Below are 27,659 nucleotides of genomic sequence, written 5' to 3'. Positions count from 1 at the left end.
TAGCAAGGAGAAATCCCTCTCTGACAAGTTCCCATCTCAGCACATATCAGAGGGTATATTCATCGGGATTTTTTTTCTAAAGAATTATTTATTTATTCATGAGAGACACACAGAAAGAGAGGCAGAGACATACGCAGAGGGAGAAGCAGGTTCCCTGCAGGAAACCCAATGCTGGGCTTGACCCCAGGACCCTGGGATCACCACCTGAGCCAAAGGCAGATGCTCACCACTGAACCACCAGATGCCCTTTCATTGAGATTTTTACCTTCCAGGGATGCACTAAGAAGGAGCATCCCCTCTTACCTTACCCCTCCCGCCTACTTATATCCCAACAGAAATGAGTTTCTTGTAAATTGTGTTGTTAGTCATCATTTCTTTTTTCTTTTACTTTTTAATTCATCCAACAATCTGTCTTTTAATTGGTGTTCTTAGACCAGAGGTTGATAAACAATGTCCCCTGGGCCAGGTCCAGCCCATCATCTGTTTTTGGAGAAGAACATGCAACAGAGACTGTATGTGGCCCATAAAGTTTAAAATATTTACTATCTGGCCTTTTTAAAAACTTTGTTGATACCTGGTTTATATCATTTACATTTAATGTGACTATTACATGTTTAGATTTAGATCTACCATTTCATTATTTGCTTTAAGGTGGTTCCCTCTGTTTTTTTTTTTTTTTTTTTAATTTTCTATTTCTCTTTTTTCTCTTTTTCGGTTATTTTAACATTTTCTATTATTACATTTTATTTATTGTATATTTTAACTCTGTCTTTGAATAGTATGTTTGTGGGTTGCTTAACTTTTCTAAGTCCATTTAGAATCTGTATTTAGCACTTGAAGCGCAATGTAAAAAACTTACCACTGGGACTCCTGGGTGACTCAGTGGTTGAGCAGCTGCCTTTGTTTTTTTGTTTTGTTTTGTTTTTTAAAAATTTTATTTATTCATGAGAGACACAGAGAGAGAGAGAGAGGCAGAGACAAAGGCAGAGGGAGAAGCAGGCATGTTCATGCAGGTAGCCCAATGCGGGACTCCAGCCCAGGACTCCAGGATCACGCCCTGGGCTGAAGGCAGGCGCTAAACCCCTGAGCCACCCAGGGATTCCCAAGTGGCTGCCTTTGGCTCAGGTCGTGATCCAGGGGTCCTGGGATTGAGTCCTGTATTGGGCTCCCCGTCATGGAGCCTGCTTTTCCCTCTGCCTATGTCTCTGCCTCTCTCTGGTGTCTCTCATGAATAAACAAAATCTTAAAAAACAAACAAACAAAAAAAAACTACTACCATATAAACCTCTTTATTCCTGGCCCTTTATTTTCTACTTATAAATTATATCCACAGACACTGAAAACTCCACCAGACATTGTTATACTTTTTACTTTCAACCATTAAGTGTATTTTTTTAGAAGTATTTATTTATTTACGAGAGACACAGAGAAAGAGAGAGAGAGGCAGAGACACAGGCAGAGGGAGAAACAGACTCCATGCAGGGAGCCTGAGGTGGGACTTGATACTGGGTCTCCAGGATCACGCCCTGGGCTGAACGCAGCACTAAACCGCTGGGCCACCAAGGCTGCCCCATGAAGTGTATTTTAAAGAAGAAAGAGTAGTGTATTACATTTACCTAGATATTTACTATTTCTTTTTTTTTCTTTTTTTTTAAGATTTATTTATTTGAGAGAGATAGAGAGAGAGCATGAGTGGAGAGAAGGAAAAGCAGACTCTCCACTGGGCAGGGAACCTGATGAGGGATTCAATCCCAGGACCCATGATCAGACCTGAGCCAAAGGCAGATGCTCAAGCACTGAGCCACCCAGGTGCCCTCCCCGCTTTATTTGAAGTTAAGCCTAATCTCTCTCCCCCACCACAAAATTCCACAGCAGTGTTCCCAATACCTACCAAGATAGTCCTCTACCCTTGAATAAAGTCTTCCTTACTGTGCATTAACAAGTGTCATAGAATAACTTTTTTCTTTAACAAAGGAAAAATAACATATGTCCACACAAAGACTTATATAAGAATGTTCATAATAGCTTCATTCATAACAGTCAAAAACGGGGAGCCTGCTTCTCCCTCTGCCTGTGTGTCTGCCTCTCTCTCTGCGTCTCTCACGAATAAATAAAATCTTTAAAAGAAAAAAAAATAGCCCCAAACTGGAAACAAATCACATGCCATCATCTCATGAACATAAAAGGCTGTTGATACATATTGCTAAGTTGCTTTCTCTACCAGTTCTACAAATGTGTAACTCCGTACTTTTTACGAAAGTGTCTACTTGCACTTTAATATTTGTAATTCTTCACATTTTGATAGCCATTTAAACCTCTCTTCCAGGGATTCCTGGGTGGCGCAGCGGTTTGGCGCCTGCCTTTGGCCCAGGGCGCGATCCTGGAGACCCGGGATCGAATCCCACGTCGGGCTCCCGGTGCATGGAGCCTGCTTCTCCCTCTGCCTGTGTCTCTGCCTCTCTCTCTCTCTGTGGCTATCATAAATAAATAAAAATTAGAAAAAAGAAAATATTCTAAACCTGTCTTCCGTAGCCATATGTACTCTCTTTAATCAGCACTTTGCAGCTCTTATGGCTCATAACATGGTTTTGTTCCATCATATATGAGGTCAAATAAAAGTGTGTAAAACTCTTGGAGGACAAGAATGATCTCATTTTTCTTGTATCTTCAAGCCTGGAGCCTTGTGCAGAGCCCGTCTCTTCGGTCAAGGAACATCTCCTGAGTTCACACATTGGACCGGTAACTGGGACAGGTGCACTGAGCATTCGGAAAGTTCACTGACCTGAACACCACCTGTTTCTAATGTCTCGCACCAGGAGGTCTCAGTGAACAACCTTGCCCCACGTTTTAAATTCCCCAGATTGAGACTTTCTCCTTTCTTGGTGAGCTAATCCGGAAACAAAAGCTCTGAAGTTCAGCTTTTAAAACGCATTGAACCGCGTAAGCACCGCTCCGCGGGCTTTGTTAATTCCTTAGCATGCACCCCGGGGCCACACTCTGGGGGCACTTCAGACGGGGAAGTATAGTCTAGGGAAGGCCGGTGGTGCGGGGCACGCCTCCAGGTACTCCGAAGGGCGTCGGAGTCATGCTCGGGTTTGTAAGGGCACCGGTGTGATGAACGTGTAAATCGGGGCAGCCGGGAGGGCAGCGCAAGCCCCGGGAGCCGCCGCGGCCTCCAGGCTGCCGAGCAGGGCGTGGGGCGGAGCCTGGCCCCGCCCTCCCGCAGGCCCCGCCCTCCCGCAGGCCCCGCCCCGTCGCGCGTCGGGGCCCCGCCCTCCCGCAGGCCCCCCGCCCCCCCCGCAGGCCCCGCCCCGTCGTGCGTCGGGGCCCCGCCCTCCCGGAAGTAAAGGGCGGGCCGGCGCCGCCGCCCACGCTCCCTCCGGCCGTCCGACGCCGTGGGCGGACGCGCGAGCGGCATGAGCGCGCGGCCGGGCCGGTGAGCGCCGTGCCGATGGACCGTCCGCCGGGCCGCCGGCGGCTCCTGCCCTTCCTGTCCTCGGCCGGCTGCCCGTCAGCGCCGCGCGGGGGTCCGGGGCGCGGGGCTGCGGCGGCCCTGGGCGGCGCGTCACGCGCGTCCTCGCTGCTGCTCCTCCTGCTCGTGCCGCCCCCGCGCCTGGCCGCCGTCGCCCCGCGCAGGCCCCCCGCCGACCCCGAGCGCCCGCGCCTGGCGCCCCGCGCGCCCCCGGCGGGCCTCGCCCCGGGCGTCGCCTGGGCTGCCGGCGCCCTCCGCCTGTGTCGCCGCCGGGCGGCCGCCCTCGCTCCCCCGCGGAGAGGTGAGGTGAGGTGAGGTGAGGTGAGGGCCGGGCGGGGCCCCGGGGAGGGGCGGCGTTGGCGCGGGCCTCCGGGCAGGGCGGGGCGGCCGAGGTCGCCGGGCCCCGCCGGGCTAGGACGAAGGTCTGTGTGACCCCGAGGGCGGCGCGCCGCGGGGCGGGGGGGGCCGGGGGGGCGTGCGAGCTGAGGGGCGCGGCGCCGGGCCCTGCGGGTTCACCCCCGACTCGCGTGGACCTGTGGACTCCCTCAACACCAGTTGCCGGTTCTGGGCTCGGCCGGCGCTTTTCTGGGTGCTCGGGGCGCGCCCGTCCACGAAGCCCCGCAGCTCCCCCCCGGCAGACGAGATGATGCCCGTAGGGAGCTGCAGCTGGCGTGGGCACGACATTGACACGTACGTGGTGGAAGTGATACATGCTGCCCGGGAAGAAGTGGAGGTGCGCTTCCAGCTAGGAATTCATTTATTTTATTATTATTTTTTTTTCCAGCTAGGAATTTATTTTATTTATTTATTTATTCATTCATTCATTCATTCATTCATTCATGAGAGACAGAGAGAGAGAGAGAGACACAGGCAGAGGGAGAAGCAGGCTCCATGCAGGGAGCCCGACGTGGGACTCGATCCTGGGTCTCCAGAATCACACCCTGGGCGGGAGGTGATGCTAAAAGGCTGAGCCACACAGGCTACCCAAAAGCGGGCGTCCAGCTATGAATTTTAAATGCACTTATCAGAATAGGATTTTTTGGTTTTGTTTTTTAAGATTTTTTTTTTTTTTTTATTCATGAGAGACAACGGAGAGAGGCAGAGACACAGGCATAGGGAGAAGCAGGCTCCATGCAGGGAGCCCGACGTGGGACCCGATCCCAGAACCCCCCATCATGCCCTGAGCCGAAGGCAGACGCTCAACTGAGCCACCCAGGCGCCCTTCAGAATAGGTTTCATTGAGAAGGTGGCATTTGATTAAATACTTGGAGGAGGTGAGGGCAGTTACTATCCTGCAGGAAGATGAGGGAAGCCTAGGCTCAATTTCCTAGATAGCAAATTGTTGAGGAAAATATCATTTGGAGTCATCTTTATTAGCAAAGGGCAAAAATACCGCTTATGGTGTGGATCAGTAGCCTTCAGTAACCACACTGAAGGCTTTTTTTTTTTTTAATGCCTTTCTTAATAGAAATGCCCGGTAATTGTTGGTTTTTTGTAAAATCTAAGAATACCTTTGGGGAAGACACTTGATTGGGAGAGCAAAAAAGGGAAGGAAAGAAGCTTTACATATAAAGGGTGGGGAATGAGCGATGAGCTTTGTCAGCAATTATGACTTAGAGATGACTTTGGTCTTTATTTCAGTACTTTTGTACTTTGTTGCTCTTTTTTTTTTTTTTTTTTTTTTGGACGAGCTGGTAACTTGTGATTTATTTTCTGCTCATCATTCAAGACTGTGAGGCAAAAGGGAAGAAGAGTATTCTTTCTCATCGGTTTTCTGACATCATATACGGAAGGCAGTACTATTGGCTTAGGGGCAAAGGATCTCGTTTCTTCGGAATGAGGATGGATGCTTAAATACGGGGAAGCACCCACAACATAGTTAAGGAGCAAGCGTCAGCAAATGAGTTTTGTTCCTTTGCTTTCAGCCTGGTGATATGTTTGGTGCCAGGGTTCTCAGTAGGGCTCCTGAAACTTAAGGATTTATGAATAGCAAGTTTACACTTGGTTTCCTCCTCCATTCCTGGCTAACTTTGGGCTGCTTTTGTGTGTGTTTTTAATATCCTTTTGATATCCTGAAGGTCCCCCCAGAGGAGGATTTATCCATTACACTTTAACATAGCTCAGTTTACTTCCTGGTTATTAGTAGGAATTCATAGTTCTTGGGTCTTACTTTGTTGTCACAATAAAGGAGGAAAAGTGAGTCAGAGGTATTCTGAATGCCAGAGTATTGCTCCTCCTCAGGCTTTGCCCTTTGACAGAAGGCAAGATGGCATTCAGTTTCCATCAGCAGGAGTTGGCCTGCCAAGTGAGAAGTGGCCAGCCCTTTTCTCCACTTTTTAGATGATAGTACATATTGTGTTGAAGTAAGCTTGCAGTTGAAATGAATTCCAGTTGTTTTGGGCGAGAAAAAAATCTGTGGCATCTAAATTGGAATTAGTTCTTGCTTAGAAAGTAGTCATGAAAAAAAAAAAAAAAGAAAGTAGTCATGATACTTTATTTTGGGTGTGTGTGTGTAACTGAAAGAGATGTTTCAAACCACACAAATGATGATTTGTTGTTAGAAGTGAGAAATTTGGTACTAGAAAAATCCCATCACTCTTCACTGGCCAGTTCTAATGTTTTCAAGCTCCCTGACCTATGGGACAATAGATCACAGTTTAAAAATGGGTGGGTTACCCTCTAGAGAGCCCCTTGAGACATTCAGTCAGTCATTCACCACTTTCTCAAGCTAGATCTGTTCTGTGTCAAGCAGATATTTGGAGTCTCTTCTCTTGGAGCCAGTTTTGTCTCATACTAGGGATAAAGAATGAAAAAAGGACCAGATTTAACTGAGCTAATTTATGTAAAAAGGGAAGATTATAGGTGAATAGGTAAAAGGAGTTGATTTCAAATTTTCTTTCTAGGGAGTCTCATGATCCAGATCCTAGAATTCTCTTACAAAGTTATTTCTAAAAAAAAAAAACAAACAAACAAACAAAAAACAAAGTTATTTCTGGCCTGCAGTATGCCAGGTTAGATGCTAACAACATGAAAATGACTAAGACTGGCTGCTCTTGGGATGTTTGGACTCACAGATGATACCGATGTGGAACTAATAGGATAAGTGCTGTGATTGAGCTATCTGAACTGAGCTATCTGAACATAGATAAAGAGCAATCAAGGCTGCCCTCTAACCTGGGTGGAACTGGCCGATCAAACCACACAGTGTAGCATAATGCCCTGCCCAGAACATAATAATTTGCTTAGCTGATTGTAAAATAGAGAGGTAAAAAGGATGCTTAAAATTTGTCATTTGAAAAAGGGAGGGCAAGCCAGACTTCAGGATGGAGCACCAAGGTATGCAAGTGCAGGACACAGAATAGCTTAGGTGACTGGAAAGAAACCTGAAACAGTAGGTGTTGGCTAATTTAGGACAGGCTTTGTATTTGTGTGCCTTGCCAAGGACCCAGCACTGTAGGCTAATGGTTCTCTGAATGTAAGGGCCTTTTTTTTTTTTTTTAATCATTAAACTCAAACATATAACAGTTGTTGCATTTTATATATTGTCAGTCTGCAAACAGTGCTTGGTACAAAATGATTATTGGATCTCGTATTTATCTGGACACTGACTGTGATCCTCTTTCCAAGGTGGGATCCACTGCTATAGGCTTACAGACAAGCATCAGATCTCTAGGGTCCAGTCCATGTCACGTATCCTTTAGAGGTGAAGGATTAACAATAGGAGCTGGTTAGGTGAACTATCGTTCTGGTCACTTAGGGGATTTACTGGGAAAACCTTAGAATTTCGAGTTAGTAGTGACTTGCTTCTTCTACAAACCTGGGATCATAGAAAAGTAAGGACAAATATGTAGCAATATTTTCATACAGCTGTGTTTATTACGTTGAAATGAAAGTTTTTTTTTTCATATTGTCCATCTCTTTTGCTGTCAAAATGTCTTTCATAATGTTTGTAATAGTAAGGAGTTATTGTGTTTAAATGTTCTTTCTTGACAGAATTACTAATTGGACTTGCAATTGTTACTTTTTTTTTAAACTATATGTATGGTTCATGAAATACAAAAGCCAGAGAACTATTAACATCCTACCTTCTTCAAATGAGCACCTTGAAACAAGTTTACAAAATGAGTTTGATCTGTGGCTAAATGCACAGAAATTCATAGGAAAGGTAACATATAAATTATTAGAACACATCTCTCTAAAGAGGCTTTTTTTCATAGACATCACAAAGAAAGAAAACTATAGACGTCTTATGAGTAAAGACACATAAATCCTCAACAAAATGCTCACCAAATCAAATCCAGCAATATGTAAACAAGGAGTACACATCATGACCAAAGGAGATTTCTATCCTGAAAACAACAGGTTCATTTAACATTGGAAAATCAATTTAACAGAGAAGAGAGACCATGTGATCATCTCAAAAGCCATGGAAAAGGAATTTGACAAAATTCAGCACCCCATCATGATAAAAAGCACTTGACAAATTAGGAATAGAAGGGAACTACCTCAGTGATAAAGGACATCTGTAAAAAACCCACAGCTAGTATCATACTTAAATGGTGAAAGATGAATGCTTTCCCTCCAAAGGTCAGAAGCAGGGATATCTGCCATCACCATTCGTGCAGTGTTGTACTAGAAGTTCTTTTTTTTTTTTTTTTTTTTTTTTGTACTAGAAGTTTTAACCAGGGCAAGACAATGGAAAGGCCTCCAGATTGAAAAGGAGGAAGTAAAACTATCACTGTTCACAGGTGATGACCTTGTGCATGGAAAAGTCTAAGAAATTGAGAATACCATTAGAGCTAATTAACAAGTTCAACGAGAATTTAGGATACAAGATCAACATTAAAAATATAACAAAAGGGCAGCCTGGGTGGCTCAGCAGTTTAGCACTGCCTTCAGCCCAGGGCGTGATCCTGGAGACCCAGGATCAAGTCCCACGTCGGGCTCCCTGTATGGAGCCTGCTTCTCCCTCTGCCTTTGTCTCTGCCTCTCTCTCTCTCTTTCTCTCTCTGTGTCTCTCACGAAAAAATAAATAAAATCTTTAAGAAAAAATAACAAAAAAAATACAAAAATCAATTGCATTACTCTACACTAGAATGAACAGTCTAAAAAACAACTCCCTTTATAGTAGTAACAAAAAGAATAAAGTACTTAGGGATAAACTGAACAAAAAACTCATGATTGACCCTTAGGAATGCCAACTCCCACAAAGTTGAAATACGTGTATAACGTTTGACTTCCCCCAAATTTAACCATTAATAGGTTACTATTGGCCAGAAACTTTACCATAAGAGAGAGACAACACATATTTTATATATTATGTGTTATAATATGTATTCTTAATATAAATTAGAGAAAATGTTATTAAGAAAATCATAAAGAGGGGCACCTGGGTAGCTTGGTCAGTTGGGTGTCTGCTTTGGCTTAGATCATGATCCTGGATAGAGCCTTGTCAGGCTTCCTGCTCAGCAGGGGGTCTACTTCCTTTCCCTCTGTTCCTCCCCTGCTCATGCTCAAATGCTCTTTCTCTCTCAAATAAAATTTAAAAACAAAAGAAAATCAAAAAAAAAAAAAAGAAAGAAAATCATAAAGAAGAGGAAATACTATACTGTAAAAAATCCGTGTAATGAGTGGACTCTTGTGGCTCAAACCTGGATTCAAGGGTCAGCTGTACTGTGAAACCTACATTGAAGAAATTGAAGACCTAAATAAATGGAAAAACATCCTGTGTTCATAGCTTGGAAGACTTTGTACTCCCCCAAATTGATCTACAGATTTTTTTTTGGATCTACAGATTTAAAACAAAAGTTTTAAATGTCAAAGTTTCAGGTGGCTTCTCTGTAGAAGTTGATAAACTGATCCTAAAATGCATACGGAAATGGAAGGGACTTGGAATGGCCAACGTAATCTTGAAAAAAGAACAAAATTAGAAAACTCCTTTCTGGATATAAAAACTACAGAGCTACAAGTAATCAAGACAATGTGTCCCTGGTATAAGGATAGATATAATTCAGTGGAATAGGATGGAGAATCCAGAGATGATTTACAGTCAACTGATTTTTGAGAAGTTCCAAGATAATGCTGAAACAACTAGATTTCCTCACACAAAAGAAGTTGAACTCTCATCTCACACGACATAAAAGTTAACTCAAATGGATCGAAATCTAAATATGAGGGGAAACTGTAAAACTCTTAGAAAAAAACTGGTATGAATCTGTGTCCTGGAATTAGCCAGTAGTTTCTTAGATGTGACACCAAAAGCACAAGTAATATACATGAATGAATGAATGAATGAATGAATGAATGAATAGGACTTCATTAAAATTAAAACTATTGTGGTTCGAAAGGCACCATCAAGAAGGTGAAAGCCAGTCCACAGAATGGGAGAGAATATTTGCAAATTGTACATATGATAAGGAACTTATATCTAAAATGTATAAAGAATTCTGAACAACTAACTCAATAATAAAAAGATAACCCAATTTTTAAAAAGATTTGTTTATTTATTAGAGAGAACATGTGTGAAAAGAGCAGAGGGAAGGGGAGAGAGAATCTCAAGCAGAATCTGCACTGAGCTTGGAGCCCGAAGTGGGGGTCGATCTCATGACTGAGATCATGAAACCAAGAGTCAGAAGCTTAACTGACAGTGCCACCCAAGTGCCCCAAAAGGTAACACAATTTTTTTAGATGGGCAAAGAGTCTAAATAGATGTTTCTCCAAAGAAGATATGCAGATGACCAATTAGCAATGAAAAGATGCTCAACATCATTGGCATCAAGGAAATACAAATCAAAACTACAATGAGCTATTCTTATGCTTATTGCAACATTATTTACAATAGCCAAAATATGGGAGCAGCCCAAATGTCCATCGATAAATGAATGGATAAAGAAGAGGTGGTGTGTGTATATACACACATACACATAAAATAGACTTATTTAGCAATAAAAAGGAACAAAATCTTGCCATTTGCAGTGACATGGTAGAGCTAGAGTGTATAATGCTAAGTGAAATAAGAGAAAGACAAACACCATATAATTTCACTTGTGTGAGATTTAAGAAACAAATGAACAAATGAAAAAAGAGACAAGCCAATAAATACTCTTAATTATAGAGAACAAATATGTAAAAACCATAGTCAAAGAGACACATAAAAAATAATAAAATTTAAAAATTGTATTGGGATATCTCTTTACATCTACTAAGATGGTTATGATAAAAAAAACAATAACAAGTGTTGAGGGGCAGCCCCGGTGGCGCAGCGGTTTAGCGCCACCTGCAGCCCAGGGCGTGATCCTGGAGACCCTGGAGACCCTGGATCGAGTCCCACGTCAGGCTCTCTGCATGGAGCCTGCTTCTCCCTTTGTCTGTGTCTCTGCCTCTCTCTCTCTCTCTGTGTCTCTATGAATAAATAAATAAATAATTTTTTTAAAAAGTGTTGAGAATGTAGAGAAATTGGAACCCTCAGGTACTGCTGTTGGGAATAAAAAGTGGTGTAGCCACTTTGAGAAACAGTCTGGCATAACCTCATAAGGTTAAAGACGGTCACTCTATGATGCAACAATTCGGTTCCTGTCTGTATACCCAAGAGACTCAAAAACTTGTTCACACACAGAATCTCATACACAAATGTTCACAGCAGCATTGTTCATAACAGCCAAGAAGTGGAAACAACTCAGGTGTCCTGTCCTTAGCTGATGAGTGGGTAAGGAAAAACTGGTATATTCTTAAAACAGAATGTGATTCAGCAGTAGAAGATACAAAGTGCACATGATCATAAGGTGAATGAACCATGAAAACCTCACCTAAGTGAAAGAAACCAGTCACATGATACCACATCCCTTATGATTCTATTCATATGCAATGCCCAGCATAGGCAAATATGTAGACGCAGAAAGATAATTGCCTGAGGTTAGGGGAGTAGGGAGATTAGGGCTTGATAGCTGAAGGGTTTCTTTTTGGGATAATGAAAATGTTCTAGAGTTGACTGTGCAGAATGTTGCAGAATTCCAGTAAAAATCAAATTGAACACTTGACATGGGTGAATTGAATGGGATATAAATTTTCATCTCAATAAAGCTGTTGTTTAAAAGGGGGCACCTGGCTGCCTGAGTTGGAAGTGTGTGTGACTCTTGATCTTGGGTCACGAATTTGAGTCCTACGTTGGGCATAAAGATTACTAAAAATAAACTAAAACCCACAAACCAATCAGGTAGGCTTTTAAGGTATGTGATATTCTTTCATAGCTTTTGTTTACCGTCAGATCCTGTTTTAAGCCTAATTGTTCTTTACATTGTAGAGCTAAGCCTTTCTGCTGGGAGCCTGCAGCTGGAGCACAGAAGAGATTTGGAGCACAAGAAGAGAGATTTCACCTCCTGCGGGAACAAGAAGCTCTACTTTGACACTCATGCCTTAGTTTGTTTATTGGAAGAAAATGGTAATTCTCCCGTTGGTCACTCAGTGCCACGGAAAAACACTATAAATTACGAGTTCTTGTTTTTTTGTTTTGTTTTGTTTTTAAGATTTTACTTATTTATTCATGAGAGAAAGAGAGAGAGGCAGAGACATGGGCAAAGGGAGAAGCAGGCTCCCCACAAGGAGCTCGATGCAGGACTCGATCCTGGACCTCGGGATCATACCCCATGCCAAAGGCAGACGCTCAACCGCTGAGCCACTCAGGCGTCCCATGAGTTATTATGATCTTATCTAGCTTCTATTTCTCTTTGATATTCAAGTTTACAGATAATCTTTTGATCAATCTCCCATTTTTTCAAGTTCTTAACTTTTTGTTTAAGGACATTTTTGCTTCCGCCAGTACAGTACAGTGGAGACTTTTTGCACACATTTCCTCTTTGTCCATGAGAAGTATATTTTTAAAACATCACTCGGGAAGTATAGCATTACAGATGAAAATTTAGACACAAGCTAGCAAAACTCAGGAATGGTTCCTGTAACAACCACCTGAAGCACGAAAGTGGTAGTTTTTGATACTGCGATGTTGTGTGCTTTTAAAATTGTTATGAAATTAAGGGCGCCTAGGTGGCTCAGTGATTGAGCATCTGTCTGCCTTTGGCTCAGGACGTGATCCCGGGGTCCTGGGATCGAGGGGTCCCAGGGACCCTGGATCCTGCTTCTCCCTCTGGCTATGTCCCTGCCTCTCTCTATGTGTCTGTCAAAAATAAATAATACCTTTTTAAAAAATTGTTATGAAATTAAAATGTTGCTGAGCAGCAATTGCTACAATTTTATCTTGTGGGGTTTTTTTTTAGTAGTCCAACTAATATTTTCCATTATTGCTGATAATTAAAGATTCTCCAACACATAAGATGTTTATTGAAAATGCATTAAGGACATAGGTAACGTTCCCATTTAATCTTATCTAGACAGACACACGAATTCTGATTCTCTATACTGTGACTCTTTACTACACTGTATAGATATTTCTCCAGTTGTACGTGCTCTTCTCTACAGAGCTACCATCTGTAGCTGTGCTTCTCTTGCCCAGGACAGATAAGTGGATAGAGTGAGTTCTGTACTTGGTTGGGGAGTTAGAAGCTCTGGGTTCGAGCTCTGCCTGGGCCCAGCTGCAAAGCCAGACAGTTTTCTCATCCTTCCCGGGTTCTTTTTTCTTTTTTTAAAAGATTTTTACTTACTCATTCGTGAGAGACACAAAGAAGGAGAGAGTCAGAGACAGGCTGAGGGAGAAGCAGGCTCCCCTGTGGGGAACCTGATGTGGGACTCAATACCAGGAGTCTGGGATCACACCCTGAGCCAAAGGCAGATACTCCACCACTGAGCCACCCAGGTATCCCTCATTTTTCTCTTTTTAAAATTTTACTTATTGATTTGAGAGAGCACCTATGTGCAAGAGCAGGGAAGAGGGGCAGAGGGAGAGAGAGAAGCAGACTCCCCACTGAGCAGGGAGCCCAAGGCGGGGCTGGATCCCAGGACCTAGAGATCATAACCTGAGCTGAAGGCAGACGCTAAACCTACTCAGCAACTCAGGCACCTCCATCCTTCCCAGTTTCTAAGTCCTCATCAGGGTGGGCACAATAAGAATTCCAAAGATTCTTTCGAGTATTAAAGAAAATACAGTGTACTTGAATGCACTTTGGAAAAACATATAATTTTCATTGCTTAGGCCTTTTTTCACCAAAACTACTTTGAACTCAGAATTTAAAAAAAAATAGAAGTGAGAAGAGAGGCATCAGAAATTATGTGGATAAGCAGAAGTCATCCTGCTTTTTCCTTTTTTGTATGGACCTTGTGTTCTTGCATTCAAAGTAACCCATTGTAAAAAGCCATATTCAAGAGAATTAGGGCATTTCACCATACGCTAGGTGTTTGACAACAGTAAAGGAGCATCATAAATCTTATTAAATGGCAAAGTAGCTGCAATGGACTCGAGATGGCCACACATCCTCGTCCTGTTAACAGGTGAGGTTTATTTTCACACCCCCACCAAAAAAATATGTTTTTTTACTTTTGATAAATAAACATTGTTTATGTTTAAAGTGTGATGTTTCGATAGATGTACTTCCTGCTTTTTTTATTTCAAACCTTGACCTACAAGTCTGCATATCTCAAGACCTGTATTCTGAAGACCCCACTGAGTGTAGGGCTTGAGGCTTCTTAGATGAATGATATCTAAGATGTCATAGGTTGAGGCCCAGATGGAAGCGTCTCACATCTTTTATCTTTGTCTTCTCCCACTTTCTGTCCTTGTCTTCTCTAGGGCTGCGTCTCCTGCTTCACAAAACTTCCTGCATGTCTGTAATCTCTCTAACCCATGTCTTGTTCTCTCATTTCTCCAAACATTCTTTTGTATTGGTAACCCGGTAGATTTTCAGGCCTAACTTCTGCTTTTTCTTATCCATTTCTCCTCCCACAGGTGGTTATAAATTATAAGGTTATGGAGTTTAGTATCAGCATAAGTTCTCCTCCATTCTTTTTCTTTTCTTCATAATTGCCAAACTAAAACTGTGTTTAATTGTGAACACTTCATAAGGTTTTAAAAATCACAAGACACATTTTCATTTTCAAAAAATTAGGAAGGTAAAAAAAAAAAAAAAAAATTAGGAAGGTAGAAAAGAAACAATTAATATCCTGAATCGCAGCGCACCAGAGTGAAACAACATTATTTACATTTTGGTGGGTAACCTTTTGGATAATTTTTCTAGATAGTCATGACCCACATGTTGAAAATTAGAGCATTTTGAATCAAGTGAAGGGAGTAGGTCTTTGGAGGTCTTTTGTCTCTTTTAAATCTTTGTCTTTGTTTCTTAATTATAGTCAGGGGCCACCTGGGTGGCTCAGTCAGTTAAGACTCTTGATTTCGGCTTAGGTCATGCTCTCAGGGTCATGAGATCAAGCCCCACGTCAAGGCTCTGCTCATCTGGGAGTCTGCTTGGGCTTCTTTCTCTGCCCTTCCCCCCAACTGGTACATGTATGTGTGTACTCTCTCTTTCTCTCTAAAATAAGTTTTAAAAAAATTACAGTCTATTTCTCATCCAAATTATATCAGTTATAACTTTATTCAAACAGATGTGCCTTTAATTATAAGAATCAGGTTCTGTAGTTTTGTTTTTTTTTTTTTAAGATTTTATTTATTTATTCATGAGAGACACACAGAGGGAGAGGCAGAGACATAGGCAGAGGGAGAAACAGGCGCCCTGTAGGGAGCCTGATGTGGGACTCAATCCTGGGATTCAGGGATCATGCCTTGAGCCAAAGGGAGAAGCTCAACCACTGAGCCACCCAGATGCCTCTCTTCTGTAGTTCTTATGGATGGAAGCATTTAATAGAAAAAAATTACTTTCGGGGATCCCTGGGTGGCACAGCGGTTTGGCACCTGCCTTTGGCCCAGGGCACGATCCTGGAGACCCGGGATCGAATCCCATGTCAGGCTCCCGGTGCATGGAGCCTGCTTCTCCATCTGCCTCTGTCTCTGCCTCTCTCTCTCTCTCTCTCTCTCTCTCTCTCTCTCTCTGTGACTATCATAAATAAGTAAAAATTAAAAAAAAAAAAAAAAAAGAAAAAAATTACTTTCTAGGGACTTGGTTTTAAGCATCTTATTAGTATTTACAATGTAAAATATAAATTGCTATCTAAAAGTATTTTTTATTTGTAATTTTATTTATTTTTTAATTTAAGTTCACCTAATTAACATTACTAGTTTTGCAAGTAGTGTTATCTAAAGTTACTAAAAACAATGGCATTGGGGCACCTGGGTGGCTCAGTGGTTGAGTGTCTGCCTTTGGCTCAGGTTGGGATCCTGGGGTCCTGCATCGGGCTCCTCGTGGGGAGCCTGCTTCTCCCTCTGCCCATGTCTCTGCCTTTCTTTGTGTCTCTCATGAATAAATAAATAGAATTTGTAAAACCACAAAATGATATCACTGCTGAGTTGGATTTTTCAATTCAGCATCATTTACTGAATATCAAAGAATATATTTTTCATCCAGACTGGCTCCCTCTCCATAAGCAATCGAAGAAGAAACTTGTGGAAGAAAAGTAAAAGAATGGATTTTACCTTTTAACATCAGATAAATGAACAGTGAAATTACTAATTATGTTTATGTGGTCAATGAATTGATGGATTTATGCTGGATATGAAATAATTGAGCTTTCCTGCTTAAGCAAATTATTCTTACTAATGTGTGCATCTTAAAATTAAGGAAGTCACGTTTTTATAGAAAATTTAGGCCATGGGGAATGAAATAATGATTACCTAGAACTTTTAAGTTACAAAAGCAGTAAATTGCATCTGTAATTTTGATTTTCCCTTTCTTTCCTTGACCACGCCACATTGCAGGCTTCCTCTATATCATGAGACATTCTAAGGAAACATGATTTTTCACAGCTAGATAGGACAGTAGAGGACACTAGCCCAGCTCTTTGTCTTACATGAAGAAACAGACTCAAGTGTGTCATGCTTGTCCAGAGTGACAGACACATCATAGCTTGGGACTCCAGTCTTTCTAAATTCAAACATTTTCCCCCCTTCTGTGAAGGGTTCCCCCCTCCTCCTACCAATAAATGGAGTCTCCAGAGTGTGAATGTCTTTGTGTGTTTGCTTAGGGTTCACTACTCAGCAAGCAGAAATCACTGTCTCTGCATTGGTCAAGATCACGGATGCCAACATGGATATCGTCTACAAGGATATGGTCACCAAAATGCAGCAGGTTAGCTTTGTTAGAGCACAGTAGCAAATTTAAAGTGTAAGGCTGGGATGTTATTTGTAATATATATTAGATAATATTCTACTGAAAAGCATATCATATTTTTAACCATAGTTGAGAGGCAAATAATTCCAGTGCTATAAAAAATATTTTTTAAGGGGCAGCAAGGTGGCTCAGTCAGATCTTAGCTTGGATCTGGATCTGAGGGTCATGAGTTCAAGCCCCACATTGGGCTCTACACTGGGGAGCCTACTTTAAAAAAAAAAAAAAAAGAAAAGAAAAAGTATTTGAAGCTATTTTGTCAACTATTGTAGACTCATGCTGGAAGACTCAGTAGGCTTGAAAATGGACTATTCAGTTTACCATACTTAACAAATGGAGATGTGGCTGGAATTACAGCAGTGTTTTCTTGAGCTGCTGGTCCTCAGGCTGTGCCACCCTTTTAACTGGCTCACTTGATGATGATACTGGACTTGAATCTTTATTCTTTTCCTTTCCTCATTCTGAAATAGAAAATGACCTTGCTGAACCTCTTTCCTCATATCCCACTTTTCCTGGTTTCTCACTAAGATGATTCTAGGTAGGAGGCAGACATCCTAGGCCAACTAGGTTATATGTTTTTTGTTTTTCTTTTCCTAGGAGGTCACTGTTCAGCAAATAATGTCTCAGATTGCTAATGTGAGAAAAGATATGATTATTTTGGAGAAGAGCGAATTTTCAGCCCTCAGAGCAGAAAATGAGGTAAAACTAGAGAGCCACTCATACTAATAAAAAATGGTCACTCTTGAGACATTGAGACATGATATGCATGGACAAAAGTGCACGTGTTAGATGCGTTTTTACAAAGTGAATTCGTTAAAAGAACACTTGAAGGAGGCAAACGTGTACTAAAAACAATTGTGTTACTGGGGCACGCAGGTGGCTCAGTTGGTTGAGATCTGACTCTTGATCTCAGCTCAGGTCTTGATCTCAGGGTCTTGAGTTCAAGCCTCACATTGGGCCGCAGCCTGGGGAGCCTACTTTAAAAAACAATTGTATTGCTGATTTTATGTAACTTCTAAGATGAATTAAAACTGATTTCAAGGTAGGCACATGCGTTGTAATAACGTCCTGGCAGGAGAGATAATCATGTCTGCCACTAAGGCTTTTCAGCTCATTTTTCATTCTGAATACAACCAGGTTCATGTGGAGTGAGAGTTAGAACTGTGCACAAAAACATCTAATGTGTGTTTATTATCAAGTTGTATGTCTTTTTTTCTAACCTTCTAGCCATATCCTTGACTTTTTTTTTAATGTGTTTTTAGAAGATAAACGTGGAACTACATCGATTAAAACAACAAATAATGGTGAGATCCTCAGTCCTGTTTGTGTGCTTATTGGCAGTTATATAGGCATAGTAATAAATAATGTAAGAAGTACTTTAGGTGTTCTTAAAAACTTAATACCATGTTAAATATTTGTATAATATGTCTTAAAAGTACACACTGGAAGATTTAGCAACGACCATGTTCAGTGAATAAATGAGTGATGTCTGTAACCAAATTCATTAAGAAAATTATGTAGGATGAATGAAGTCATCTCTAAATTTAAAAATGGTTAGAAGTTGCCACCTGGAGCCTTTAGGTTCTGTTAGAAAAGACTGGCTTTAGAGAATTACATGTGATTTCAAAATGCTTACTATGCCAGCTGTTTGGATTTCTTTTCTTTCTTTCTTTTTTTCTTTTTTTTTTTTTTAAGTGGAAAGGACATGGATGTTAAGGAAGAAAAGGTTCTGACAAGTATCAGAAAGAAGGCTTTATTTAAACCAGAATTCCATATTTTCCTTCTTTGAGTCCATCTCTGCTTTCCAGAGTTGTCCCGGGAACAGCTTGAGTCATAAATTCCCTAAGGGGATGACACTGAGACTCTGGAGGTTCAAAGTAACAGTAACCCACAGCCCCCTCTGGACCAACTGAAGCTTTATAGAAGAGGGTCATGTGTATATATATGACTGGGAAGTCCCAGGATTCACCTCCCAAGAGGGTTTCCATTTCTCACTTTGGATTTCTCTCTCTGTTTGCCCTCCTGCTAGGATGAAGTGATCAAAGTCCGAACGGATACCAAGTTAGACTTCAATCTAGAAAAGAGCAGAGTGAAGGAATTGGTATGTTCCTTTATTAAACACAGAGTATGAATTCATGTCTTTGCAGGATGGAATGCTTGGTCCGGTCTGAACATACAGATAGTTCACCAGGTCTGTTAAACATTTACCTGTGTATCATTGTCAGACACAGTTTTCTCTTTAATTTTACTTTGGCATAGCTTAAATTTGATGCTTTCAAAAATGAAATGAAAAGATTGGGAGGCGCCTGGCTGGCTCAGTCAGTAGAATGTGTGACTCTTGATCTTGGGGTCATGAGTTCAAGCCCACATTGTATGTAGAGATTACTTAAAAATAAAACCTTAAAAAAAATTTGTTTTAATTAAGATCTTGGTTAAGTCAAGTTTGAATCTCGTTTTGTTTCAGAGAGAGACTAAATTATGTGTAACTTAGACATTATCAAAGAAATCAAACTCAGTCTAATTTAATTTAACCTTAGACCTCCCCAGGTCCTGATTTTTCTTTTTTTGGGGGGGGGGCGGGGGGAGTCCTGATTTTTCAAAAGTTAAATTGATCATCTTTTTTTTGATCATCTGTCTTTTTTTTTTTTAATTTTTATTTATTTATGATAGTCACACAGAGAGAGAGAGAGAGGCAGAGACACAGGCAGAGGGAGAAGCAGGCTCCATGCAACGGGAGCCTGACGTGGGATTCGATCCCGGGTCTCCAGGATCACGCCCTGGGCCAAAGGCAGGCGCCAAACCGCTGCGCCACCCAAGGATCCCTGATCATCTGTCTTGAATAATATTAAATTAGATGCTACACTGAAATTCAAGATTAAAAAAAATATTTCTATACTCTTTTGTTTTAGAGAAATCTTAATGACTTGATTGCATTGTTTTGAAATGCAAATTATAAAAAAAAGAAATGCAAATTATAAATGAATCTTTAGGTTGCATTCAATTGAAATTTCTGTTTTATTTATTTATTTATTTATTTATTTATTTATTTATTTATTAAGATTTTATTTATTTATTCATGAGAGACAGAGAGGGAGAGAAAGGCAGAGACATAGGCAGAGGAAGAAGCAGGCTCCATGCAGGGAGCCCGATGTGAGACTCAATCCCAAGACTCTGGAATCATGCCCTGGACCGAAGGCAGACTTTTTTTTTTTTTTTTTTTTTTTTTATTTATTTATTCATGAAAGACACAGAGAGAGAGAGAAGCAGAGACACAGGTAGAGAAAGAAGCAGGCTCCATGCAAGGAGCCCTATGCGAGACTCGATCCCGGGACTCCAGGATCATGCCCTGGGCTAAAGGCAGGCACTAAACCACTGAACCACCCAGGGATTCCCGAAGGCAGACATTTAACCGCTGAGCCTCCCAGGTGTCCATCAATTGAAATTTTTAATTGGGGAAAGTACTTCGGTACATTTGTTACCAAAAAGATATCAGAAATGTAGGTTGTAAGTAAGTAGGCTGAAAGGTACTTGTACCTGTACAGTTAACTTATGGGGTCGTATACAGGACCCAAGAAGGCTGTGCAAATACCATTCTGCCCATTTGCTTTTTCAAAAATAATGCATGTAAGTACTATTTTTTCCCCTCAAAGTTTTTACACCTTTTTTTCCATTTTTATTTCATTCAGTTATAATTGACACAGTGTTCTATTATTTTCAGTTGTATAATAATGATTTGATCTTTGTATATATTGCAAAATGGTCACCACTGTAAGTCTAGTTACCGTCTCACCACACAGTTACAAAACTTTTTTCTTCTGATGAGAACTTTTAAGATCTATTCTCTTCACAACTTTCAAATATTACAATACAGTATTATTAACTGTAGTCACCATGCTGTACATTACATCCCAGGACTTAACTTATTTTACAACTCTATGTTTGTACCTTTTGACCCATTTCACCCACCCCATAGCTCCAACCTTTGGCAACCACCATTCTGTTCTCTGTATCTGTGAGCTTGGGTTTGGGGTTGGGGGGCTTCTTTTTGTTTGGGGGGAAGTTTTTTTAGATTTTAGATTCCACACATAAGAAAGATCATACAGTATTTTGTCTTTCTCTTATTTCGCTTAAGGTAATCACCCAGGGTCCATCCATGTTGTCACAAATGACAGGATTCCCTTCTTTTTTTATGGCTGGATAATGTTCCATTATACATATCCACCACATTTTCTTCATCCCTTCATCCATCAGTGGACACTTAACGTCTTCCGTGTCTCGGCAATTGTAAATAATGCTGCAGTGAATATGTACGTTCTAACAAAGATAACATTGAGTCGCCTCTAGTGACTTAACTCATCTATCTTCTTGTTCAGGCTTTATTTGAATGTGATAGCAATAGTTAGATACCTTCTCTCTTATTAGAATAGTGAAAAATAGGGCATGTAAAGCATCTTTTACTAACACAGAACTGGATACACCTATAGAAACCGAATGTGCACAATTGTTTGTTGTCTTCTGATATTTCACAGTTTGCTTTTAACCGGAATATGCGACGATGATAAAGGAAGTCAGTACTGAAATTCAAACAAGTTCTTAACTCTTCTGGAACTGCCTCTGGATTTCAGGAGTTAAGCTGAGCTTTGTAGTACAAAATAATTATTATGCCCATGTCCCTTTGTTGTCTCAAAAACCACTTTTCAACCATAAAGATGAATTCACCTAATATCACTAAAATACTTAAAAGTCAGTAGCATACAATTAGTCTCTAAAAAAGAAGAAACTCTTTGAATTACTCTTTGTCCTTATGGGTTGTGTACTTAGCAAAAAATCTGAAGGCACTTGATTTGGGAAGATGCCCATAGCTAAGGAAGATGTAGGACTGATGAACATGGGTGAAAGCCAGTGAATTGATGGGATTTATTAACTGAGTTGAGAAGTGGTTCTTGGTAATCCTGAACTTAAGATCACTGTGAAGTACAGGACAATAGTGTGTACTCTCAGGGTGCGTTGGTGAGGAGGACTGGGACCTTCCCACTCTGTATAGTGTTTCAGTTACATAACTGGTGATACTTACAGCCAGTTTCAGAGCAGTATGGCCTATAAACTGCTTTGTGGTGCAGGGAGATAGAGTCACCTGATGTTATTTTAAAAATGGTAGCGTCTAGATACAAACTTTTCTCTTGTGGCCGGGTCAATAAAGACTTGGGGAGATGTGGAAAAAATCTAGTCTGCCCTGCCCTCTGGTGGCAATTCAATGCATAACTCTTTCTTCATCTGAAACCCTGACATTTGAAGATGGAGATGAGCATTCTTTCTTTGGTCCTAGACTAGTCTTTGGTTTGGGGTCATAGGTTTTTTCTCCTTTTTTAAAAAAAAATGTCTGAGCCATATTGTTTTTATACTGTAAGTCCCCTGGTAGTTCCCGGGGAACATTTTATAACTAGAAAGATTCTAATACTTAAGCATTCATTTTCTCCCCGATAACAGGGTTAATTTAGTAAAGAATTAAATGCTAATTTTTCATTTAAATTATAGATTTTCATTTGTTAAATTAAATCCCATACCCATTGCTGAGGAGAGGCGTGTCTGATTTTTTGTCTCCATGTCAACAAAATTGCACTAAATCTTTGCATAAATGTTAATAGCCAAAGGCAAGATACCACTTTGATTCTGGGTAGTGCTAGTCAGTTCTTTTAGTGATACTGGATTGTGACAACACCCAAGTGGGTTGTTGTTATTTAATTAAAACCAACATGTGATGGTTTTGTGCATTTCTTGTACCGATGTACTTATGGTGTATCCTTAGGCAATGTCTATGTCACATAATAATATTCCTTGAAACTATTTTTTCCTCAACTTTATAACATTTCTATCTTTGTCTAAGTTTCAGGCAGTGACCAATTTTGTGATTGTGATGGGTTAGCTCTCAAACTAAATTGTTCCCCACTTTCTTCAATCCTCTCAAAGCCAAAAAGCACATGACTCAGCAGCCATGCAAATTGGTCTCCGGGGAATGCTGTTATACAAGTAGGAGGGGCCCAATGACATCAGAGCAAACAGATGACAAGAGCAGAAGAGAGAGGTGAAGGGTGACAAAGGGAATCCAGATACTGGAGCAGTGAGTGGCTACAAGGAAGAAACTTCAGAAGACACATCTAATGTGTCAAGTAGGCTCCTTGATTCCAGAGGTGATTTCTGGTATCCTATATTCTTGAAGGTACTGAGACCAGAATATTTAAGGCACAAGAGAAGGAGGAGAGGAAGAAGAAGATAAATCATAATCTGACCTATGTTACGTGTTTGTTTATTTCAGTACTCATTGAATGAAAGGAAGCTGCTGGAAATGAGGACAGAAATGGTGGCATTGGTAAGAAATAAGACTGACTTTTCTTAGTCATAGTGTTCATCTTGGCTTCATCCTATGCGTGGTTACTGCCCTTTGTAATGATGTGTTATGGGAGGGTACGTGCAAGTTTTATGTCCTAGGGTTTGTTTTGTTTTAGTTGTGGTAAAGTATACATAAAATTACCATCTTAACCATTTTTTAAAAGATTTTATTTTTTTATTTGAGCAAAAGAGAGAGACAATGAGTGGTGGGGAAGGGCAGAGGGAGAGAGAGAGAAGCTGATTGCATCAGCCCCTGATGCAGGGCTCGAACCCAGGACCCCAGGATTATGACCTGAGCTGAAGGCAGATAGTTAACTGCCTGAGCCACCCAGGTGCCTCCTCCATCCATCTTAACTATTTTTAAGTATACAACTCATTGGCATTAGGTACATCCACATCATTATACAACCATCATTGCCATCTACCCACAGAACTCTTCGCATCTTGTAGAACTGAAACTCTCCCTGTCAACAACACATGACTTGCATCCCCTTTTCCCCCAGCCCGTGGCCACCACCAGGACTATGTCTGTCTCTATGAATTTGGCTACTCTAGGGACCTCATATAAGTGGAATCATAATATTTGTCCTGGCTTCTTTCACGTAGCATAAGGTCTTTAAGGTTTATCCATGCTGTAACCTGGGTCAGAATTTCCGTCCTTTTTAAGGCCAAATAATATTCCACGTATGAATAGATCATGTTTGGATTATCTGTCAGTGAACAACTCGGGTTGCATCCATCTTTTTGCCATTGTGAATAATGCTACTATGAACATGATTGTACAGATATCTGTTGGAGTCCCTCTTTTCAGTTCTTTGGGGTATGTACCCAGAAGTGTTGTACCAGAGAATTTTTTTTTGCACTTACTTGATTATCTTTTTTTTTTTTTTTAATTTTAATTTATTTATGATAGTCACAGAGAGAGAGAGAGAGAGAGGCAGAGACATAGGCAGAGGGAGAAGCAGGCTCCATACACCGGGAGCCCGACGTGGGATTCGATCCCGGGTCTCCAGGATCGCGCCCTGGGCCAAAGGCAGGCGCCAAACTGCTGCGCCACCCAGGGATCCCCTTACTTGATTATCTTAATGAAAGTTCAAATCCCAGTGATGGAAGACTAACAAAGAATGGAGATTTTAAAATTATTTTTCAAACTTATGGCATACATTACTTTTTTCCATCTTATGGACCTCTGAAACTTGGAAGATACTTGGAGGAAAACCTTTGACACAATTTTCTACTCATCTGGGCCTTTATTTCCTTACTCATTACCTGAATTATTAGCCATAAGAAACTAGAAGTGATCCTTGAACAATAGGGAGGTTAGGGACCTTCCCATGCAGTCAAATCTGCGTGTAACTTTGAACTCGCCAGAAACTTAACTATTAATAGCCTACTGTTGACTAGAAGCCTTCAGATAATATAAAACGTCAATTAACACATAATTAACATGTATATTATATGTGTATTATATAATGTATTCCTTTTTAAAAAAAGATTTATTTTTGAGAGAGTGTGTGTGTGCGCGCGCACGTACATGCACACACCAGGGTGGAGAGAGGGGCCAGAGGGGGAGAGAATCCCAAGAAGACTTGGGTTCATGATCCCATGACCCTGAGATCATGACCTGAGTAGAAACCAGGAGTTGAATGCTTAACCAACTGAGCCAGCCAGGCACTCCTATATTACATAATGTATTCTTACAATAATAAGGTATGCTAGAGGAAAAAAATGTTATTAAAATCATAAGGAAGAGAAAATACATTTACAGTACTGTACTACGTCAAAACAAATCATGTAAAAGTGGACCCATGCACTTCAAACCTGTGTTATTCAAGGGTCAATCTTTCTTAACTTGTCCTAGGATTTTAGTTAATTATTTCCAATGCTTTTATGCATTATTGAAATAGTACAACCCCTTTATAACATCAGGCAAACTCACCATCCTTTAGGGGCATTGGTTATGTATCTAGTTTAATTGTATTTTATTTGATAGAGAATACAAAGAGGCTTTTGGTATAACCAAGTCTCCTAATAAAACACTTGGTATTTGATCTATGAAAAAAAATTGTAAGATTATCTAAGATTGCGTTCACTTTTTTTTTTTTTTTTAAGATTTTATTTATTTATTCATGAGAGACACAGAAGCAGAGACATAGGCAGAGGGAGAAGCAGGTTCCTCACAGGGAGCCCAATGTAGGACTCGATCCTGGATCCCGGGATCACAACCTGAGCCAAAGGCAGGCACCCAACTGCTGGGCCACCCAGGCGTCCCTACATTCACTTTTTAAAGCATTATTTGTATACTTCTCATTAAGAAGAATTTAGAAAGATAAGACATCTTTATTGTCATTGAGAACAATGCTGACTTGTAACTTTAATCTTAATTTGTAGAGCAATCTAAAGTTTACAAAAGCATTTTACAGATTATTACGTTCAGTTGTCCAGATAGCCTATGTGAAGGCAGGGCCAACAGTTTGTTTTTGGGGTGTTTGGTTTTCTTTTTTTCTTTTTTCTTTGCTTTTTTCTAATTAAACAGGCCCAGACATTGACGGGATGAGCACTGGGTATTATTCTATATGTTGGCAAATTGAACACAAATAAAAAATAAATTTATAAAAAAAAAAACAGGCCCAGAGATGCTAAAGGCCCTAACCAATGCATCCTAGCATGAAGATAGTAGAACTAAAGCTAAAGCCCACATGTCCTTAATCACCCCACCTTTCCCTCAGACTGCCGCCTGCTGTTGAGGGTCTCTAGGACAGAGGGAGCCAAGGGGATAGCAGGTATATCTCAAGTGGTTTAATGCTGTGAATCTCTCTTTTAAAAGCATGCCCAGCAAGATCGGGCGGTCACCCAAACAGACAGGAAGATAGACACTGAGGTTGCTGGCCTCAAAACCATGCTGGAGTCACACAAGCTTGATAACATTAAATATTTAGCAGGTAAGCTCTTGTATCTAGGTAGTTCAAACAAGCTGAGAATAAATAAAATTTGGAAAATTAGTCAAAGATGAATACTGTGTTTCATCGATTCTAATACATTTTTTCCCCCACATTTTAACATCTCTGATATTAGAAGGCAGGTTTTGATATCCAGTAGATAGAGTATCATACAATAATCAGTATTTTTTTTCCTTAGTAGTAAAATGTGTCTTGCAACTGAGAATCTTAAATTTTGTAAGGTACTATCATTGAACTGTAGTTACTTGGAATTTTTTTTTAGTGAAATTCAAGGCAATATTTTATGGATGCTTTCTGCTTCACTTGGGGACACTCTTTGTAAGGAGTTATTTTGGTTTTGCAATTTTTTGAGCCAGAAGAGTGAATGAAGATTTCCTGTATAAAAATAACTTAGCAATTATTATAACTCATATTTAACATTTTGGATTAATCAATATTTTAAGTCATAATAGCATTTAGAAGTGGAGTTTTGTTCAGGAAGTTTTAAAGGGTGTGTCCCTCTATAGTACATTTATATATGCTTTGTGATCACAGTATTTATGACTTTCCCTGAAAAGTTTTATTGAATATTGGATACGTTTTTACTTTGAAGATAATTGTAAAGGATGGAGTGTTTTAATAGGCAGGTGTCAAAAAAAAAAAAAAATAGGCAGGTGTCTTGTGGAATGTGGCACCTCAGCAAGCAACCTGAGCTGCTTACATTTGTTTTTTCTGCTCCGTGGATAGGTGGATAAGCATCTATATATTTTCTTAATAAAAAGTTGATCCTTTGGTAACTGTTAACACAACTAATCCTTTGCTCATTTTTTTCTTACAGGGTCTGTATTCACGTGCCTAACAGTAGCTCTGGGATTTTACCGCCTGTGGATATAATAAAGTGTCTTTTTAAAGAGATCCCAATTGTTTTGCCTTAAGAATACCAGATTGCTGTGCCTTTTCTCCCCACCCCCCACCATTTCCACATTTTAACCCTCGTTTTGATTTATTGTATATTATCTATTTTATGCAGATTATGGACATATAACCAATGAACGAATTCATAATGGTTCCTTTCGTCTTTTTTGTTTAGTTGCCTTTGTAACAATGAGTGGTGGACAAAGCACGAAGACCCCACTCAGCTGGACCAGTGAACTTGCCAACAGTAAATATTATGACTCTCTACAATTTTAAATCTTCTGTCACATAGAGGATTGAGGGGGGCGTCTCCACCTAAAAGGCACATCTGGTTTCACTAAGTACTAAAGAATCACCCAAACTAAACCAAGAGCACCGAACCCTCTGTACCTAGTAACCCCGTCCTTCCCTGCAGCCAGTCAGGTGTAGTAATGATTCACCTGTACTATCCCCTAAAGGAATTTTTTTCTTTGAATTTCCATTGTCTTAGTAAGTTATTGTCTTGGTTATTTTTCATATGTCTCTCAGCTAGAAAGTTTTATTGCCTAATGAAGTTTTATAATTATGATAGGGAATCTTTCTCTCCCATCCTCTCCCCATGGCCTAAGAACTATATCAATACTCCACTTCTGGCATTGCCTACCCAGAAAACTTGATAATTTTCAGCATGGATGTCCCAGTTTGTGAGACAAGTTCTCTTTCCTGCTGGTCTTCATCTGCTTTGTA

At 40.5% G+C, this 27,659-nt stretch overlaps 1 protein-coding gene across 9 annotated transcripts in view; it reads left to right on the top strand.

Moving 5' to 3' along the window:
• The first annotated feature begins 3,340 nt into the window (after positions 1-3,340).
• MCUR1 (mitochondrial calcium uniporter regulator 1) overlaps positions 3,341-27,659 on the top strand; it is a 46,142-nt gene continuing 21,823 nt past the window's right edge. For 4 of the 9 annotated variants that reach the window (XR_007408406.1, XR_007408407.1, XR_007408405.1 and 1 more), the window contains exons 1-8: positions 3,356-3,773; positions 11,772-11,909; positions 16,550-16,653; positions 17,290-17,391; positions 17,955-17,996; positions 18,722-18,793; positions 23,006-23,059; positions 25,907-26,021. Coding sequence is in view for 6 of the 9 variants with exons in the window: in XM_049105974.1 (XP_048961931.1) it covers positions 3,452-3,773; positions 11,772-11,909; positions 16,550-16,653; positions 17,290-17,391; positions 17,955-17,996; positions 18,722-18,793; positions 23,006-23,059; positions 25,907-26,021 (949 nt within the window). In the remaining 3 variants the exon portion in view is untranslated. Of the gene's footprint in view, positions 3,774-11,771; positions 11,910-16,549; positions 16,654-17,289; positions 17,392-17,954; positions 17,997-18,721; positions 18,794-23,005; positions 23,060-25,906; positions 26,022-26,856; positions 26,934-27,659 lie in introns of those variants that run through there. The other 5 variants (XM_049105978.1, XM_049105975.1, XM_049105977.1 and 2 more) reach the window with 2 other exon arrangements.

The sequence above is a fragment of the Canis lupus genome, chromosome 35, assembly GCF_003254725.2.
Source record: "Canis lupus dingo isolate Sandy chromosome 35, ASM325472v2, whole genome shotgun sequence".
NCBI lineage: Eukaryota > Metazoa > Chordata > Mammalia > Carnivora > Canidae > Canis > Canis lupus.
Note: the sequence above shows the minus strand (reverse complement) of the source record. Positions and strands in the feature narration are given on the sequence as shown.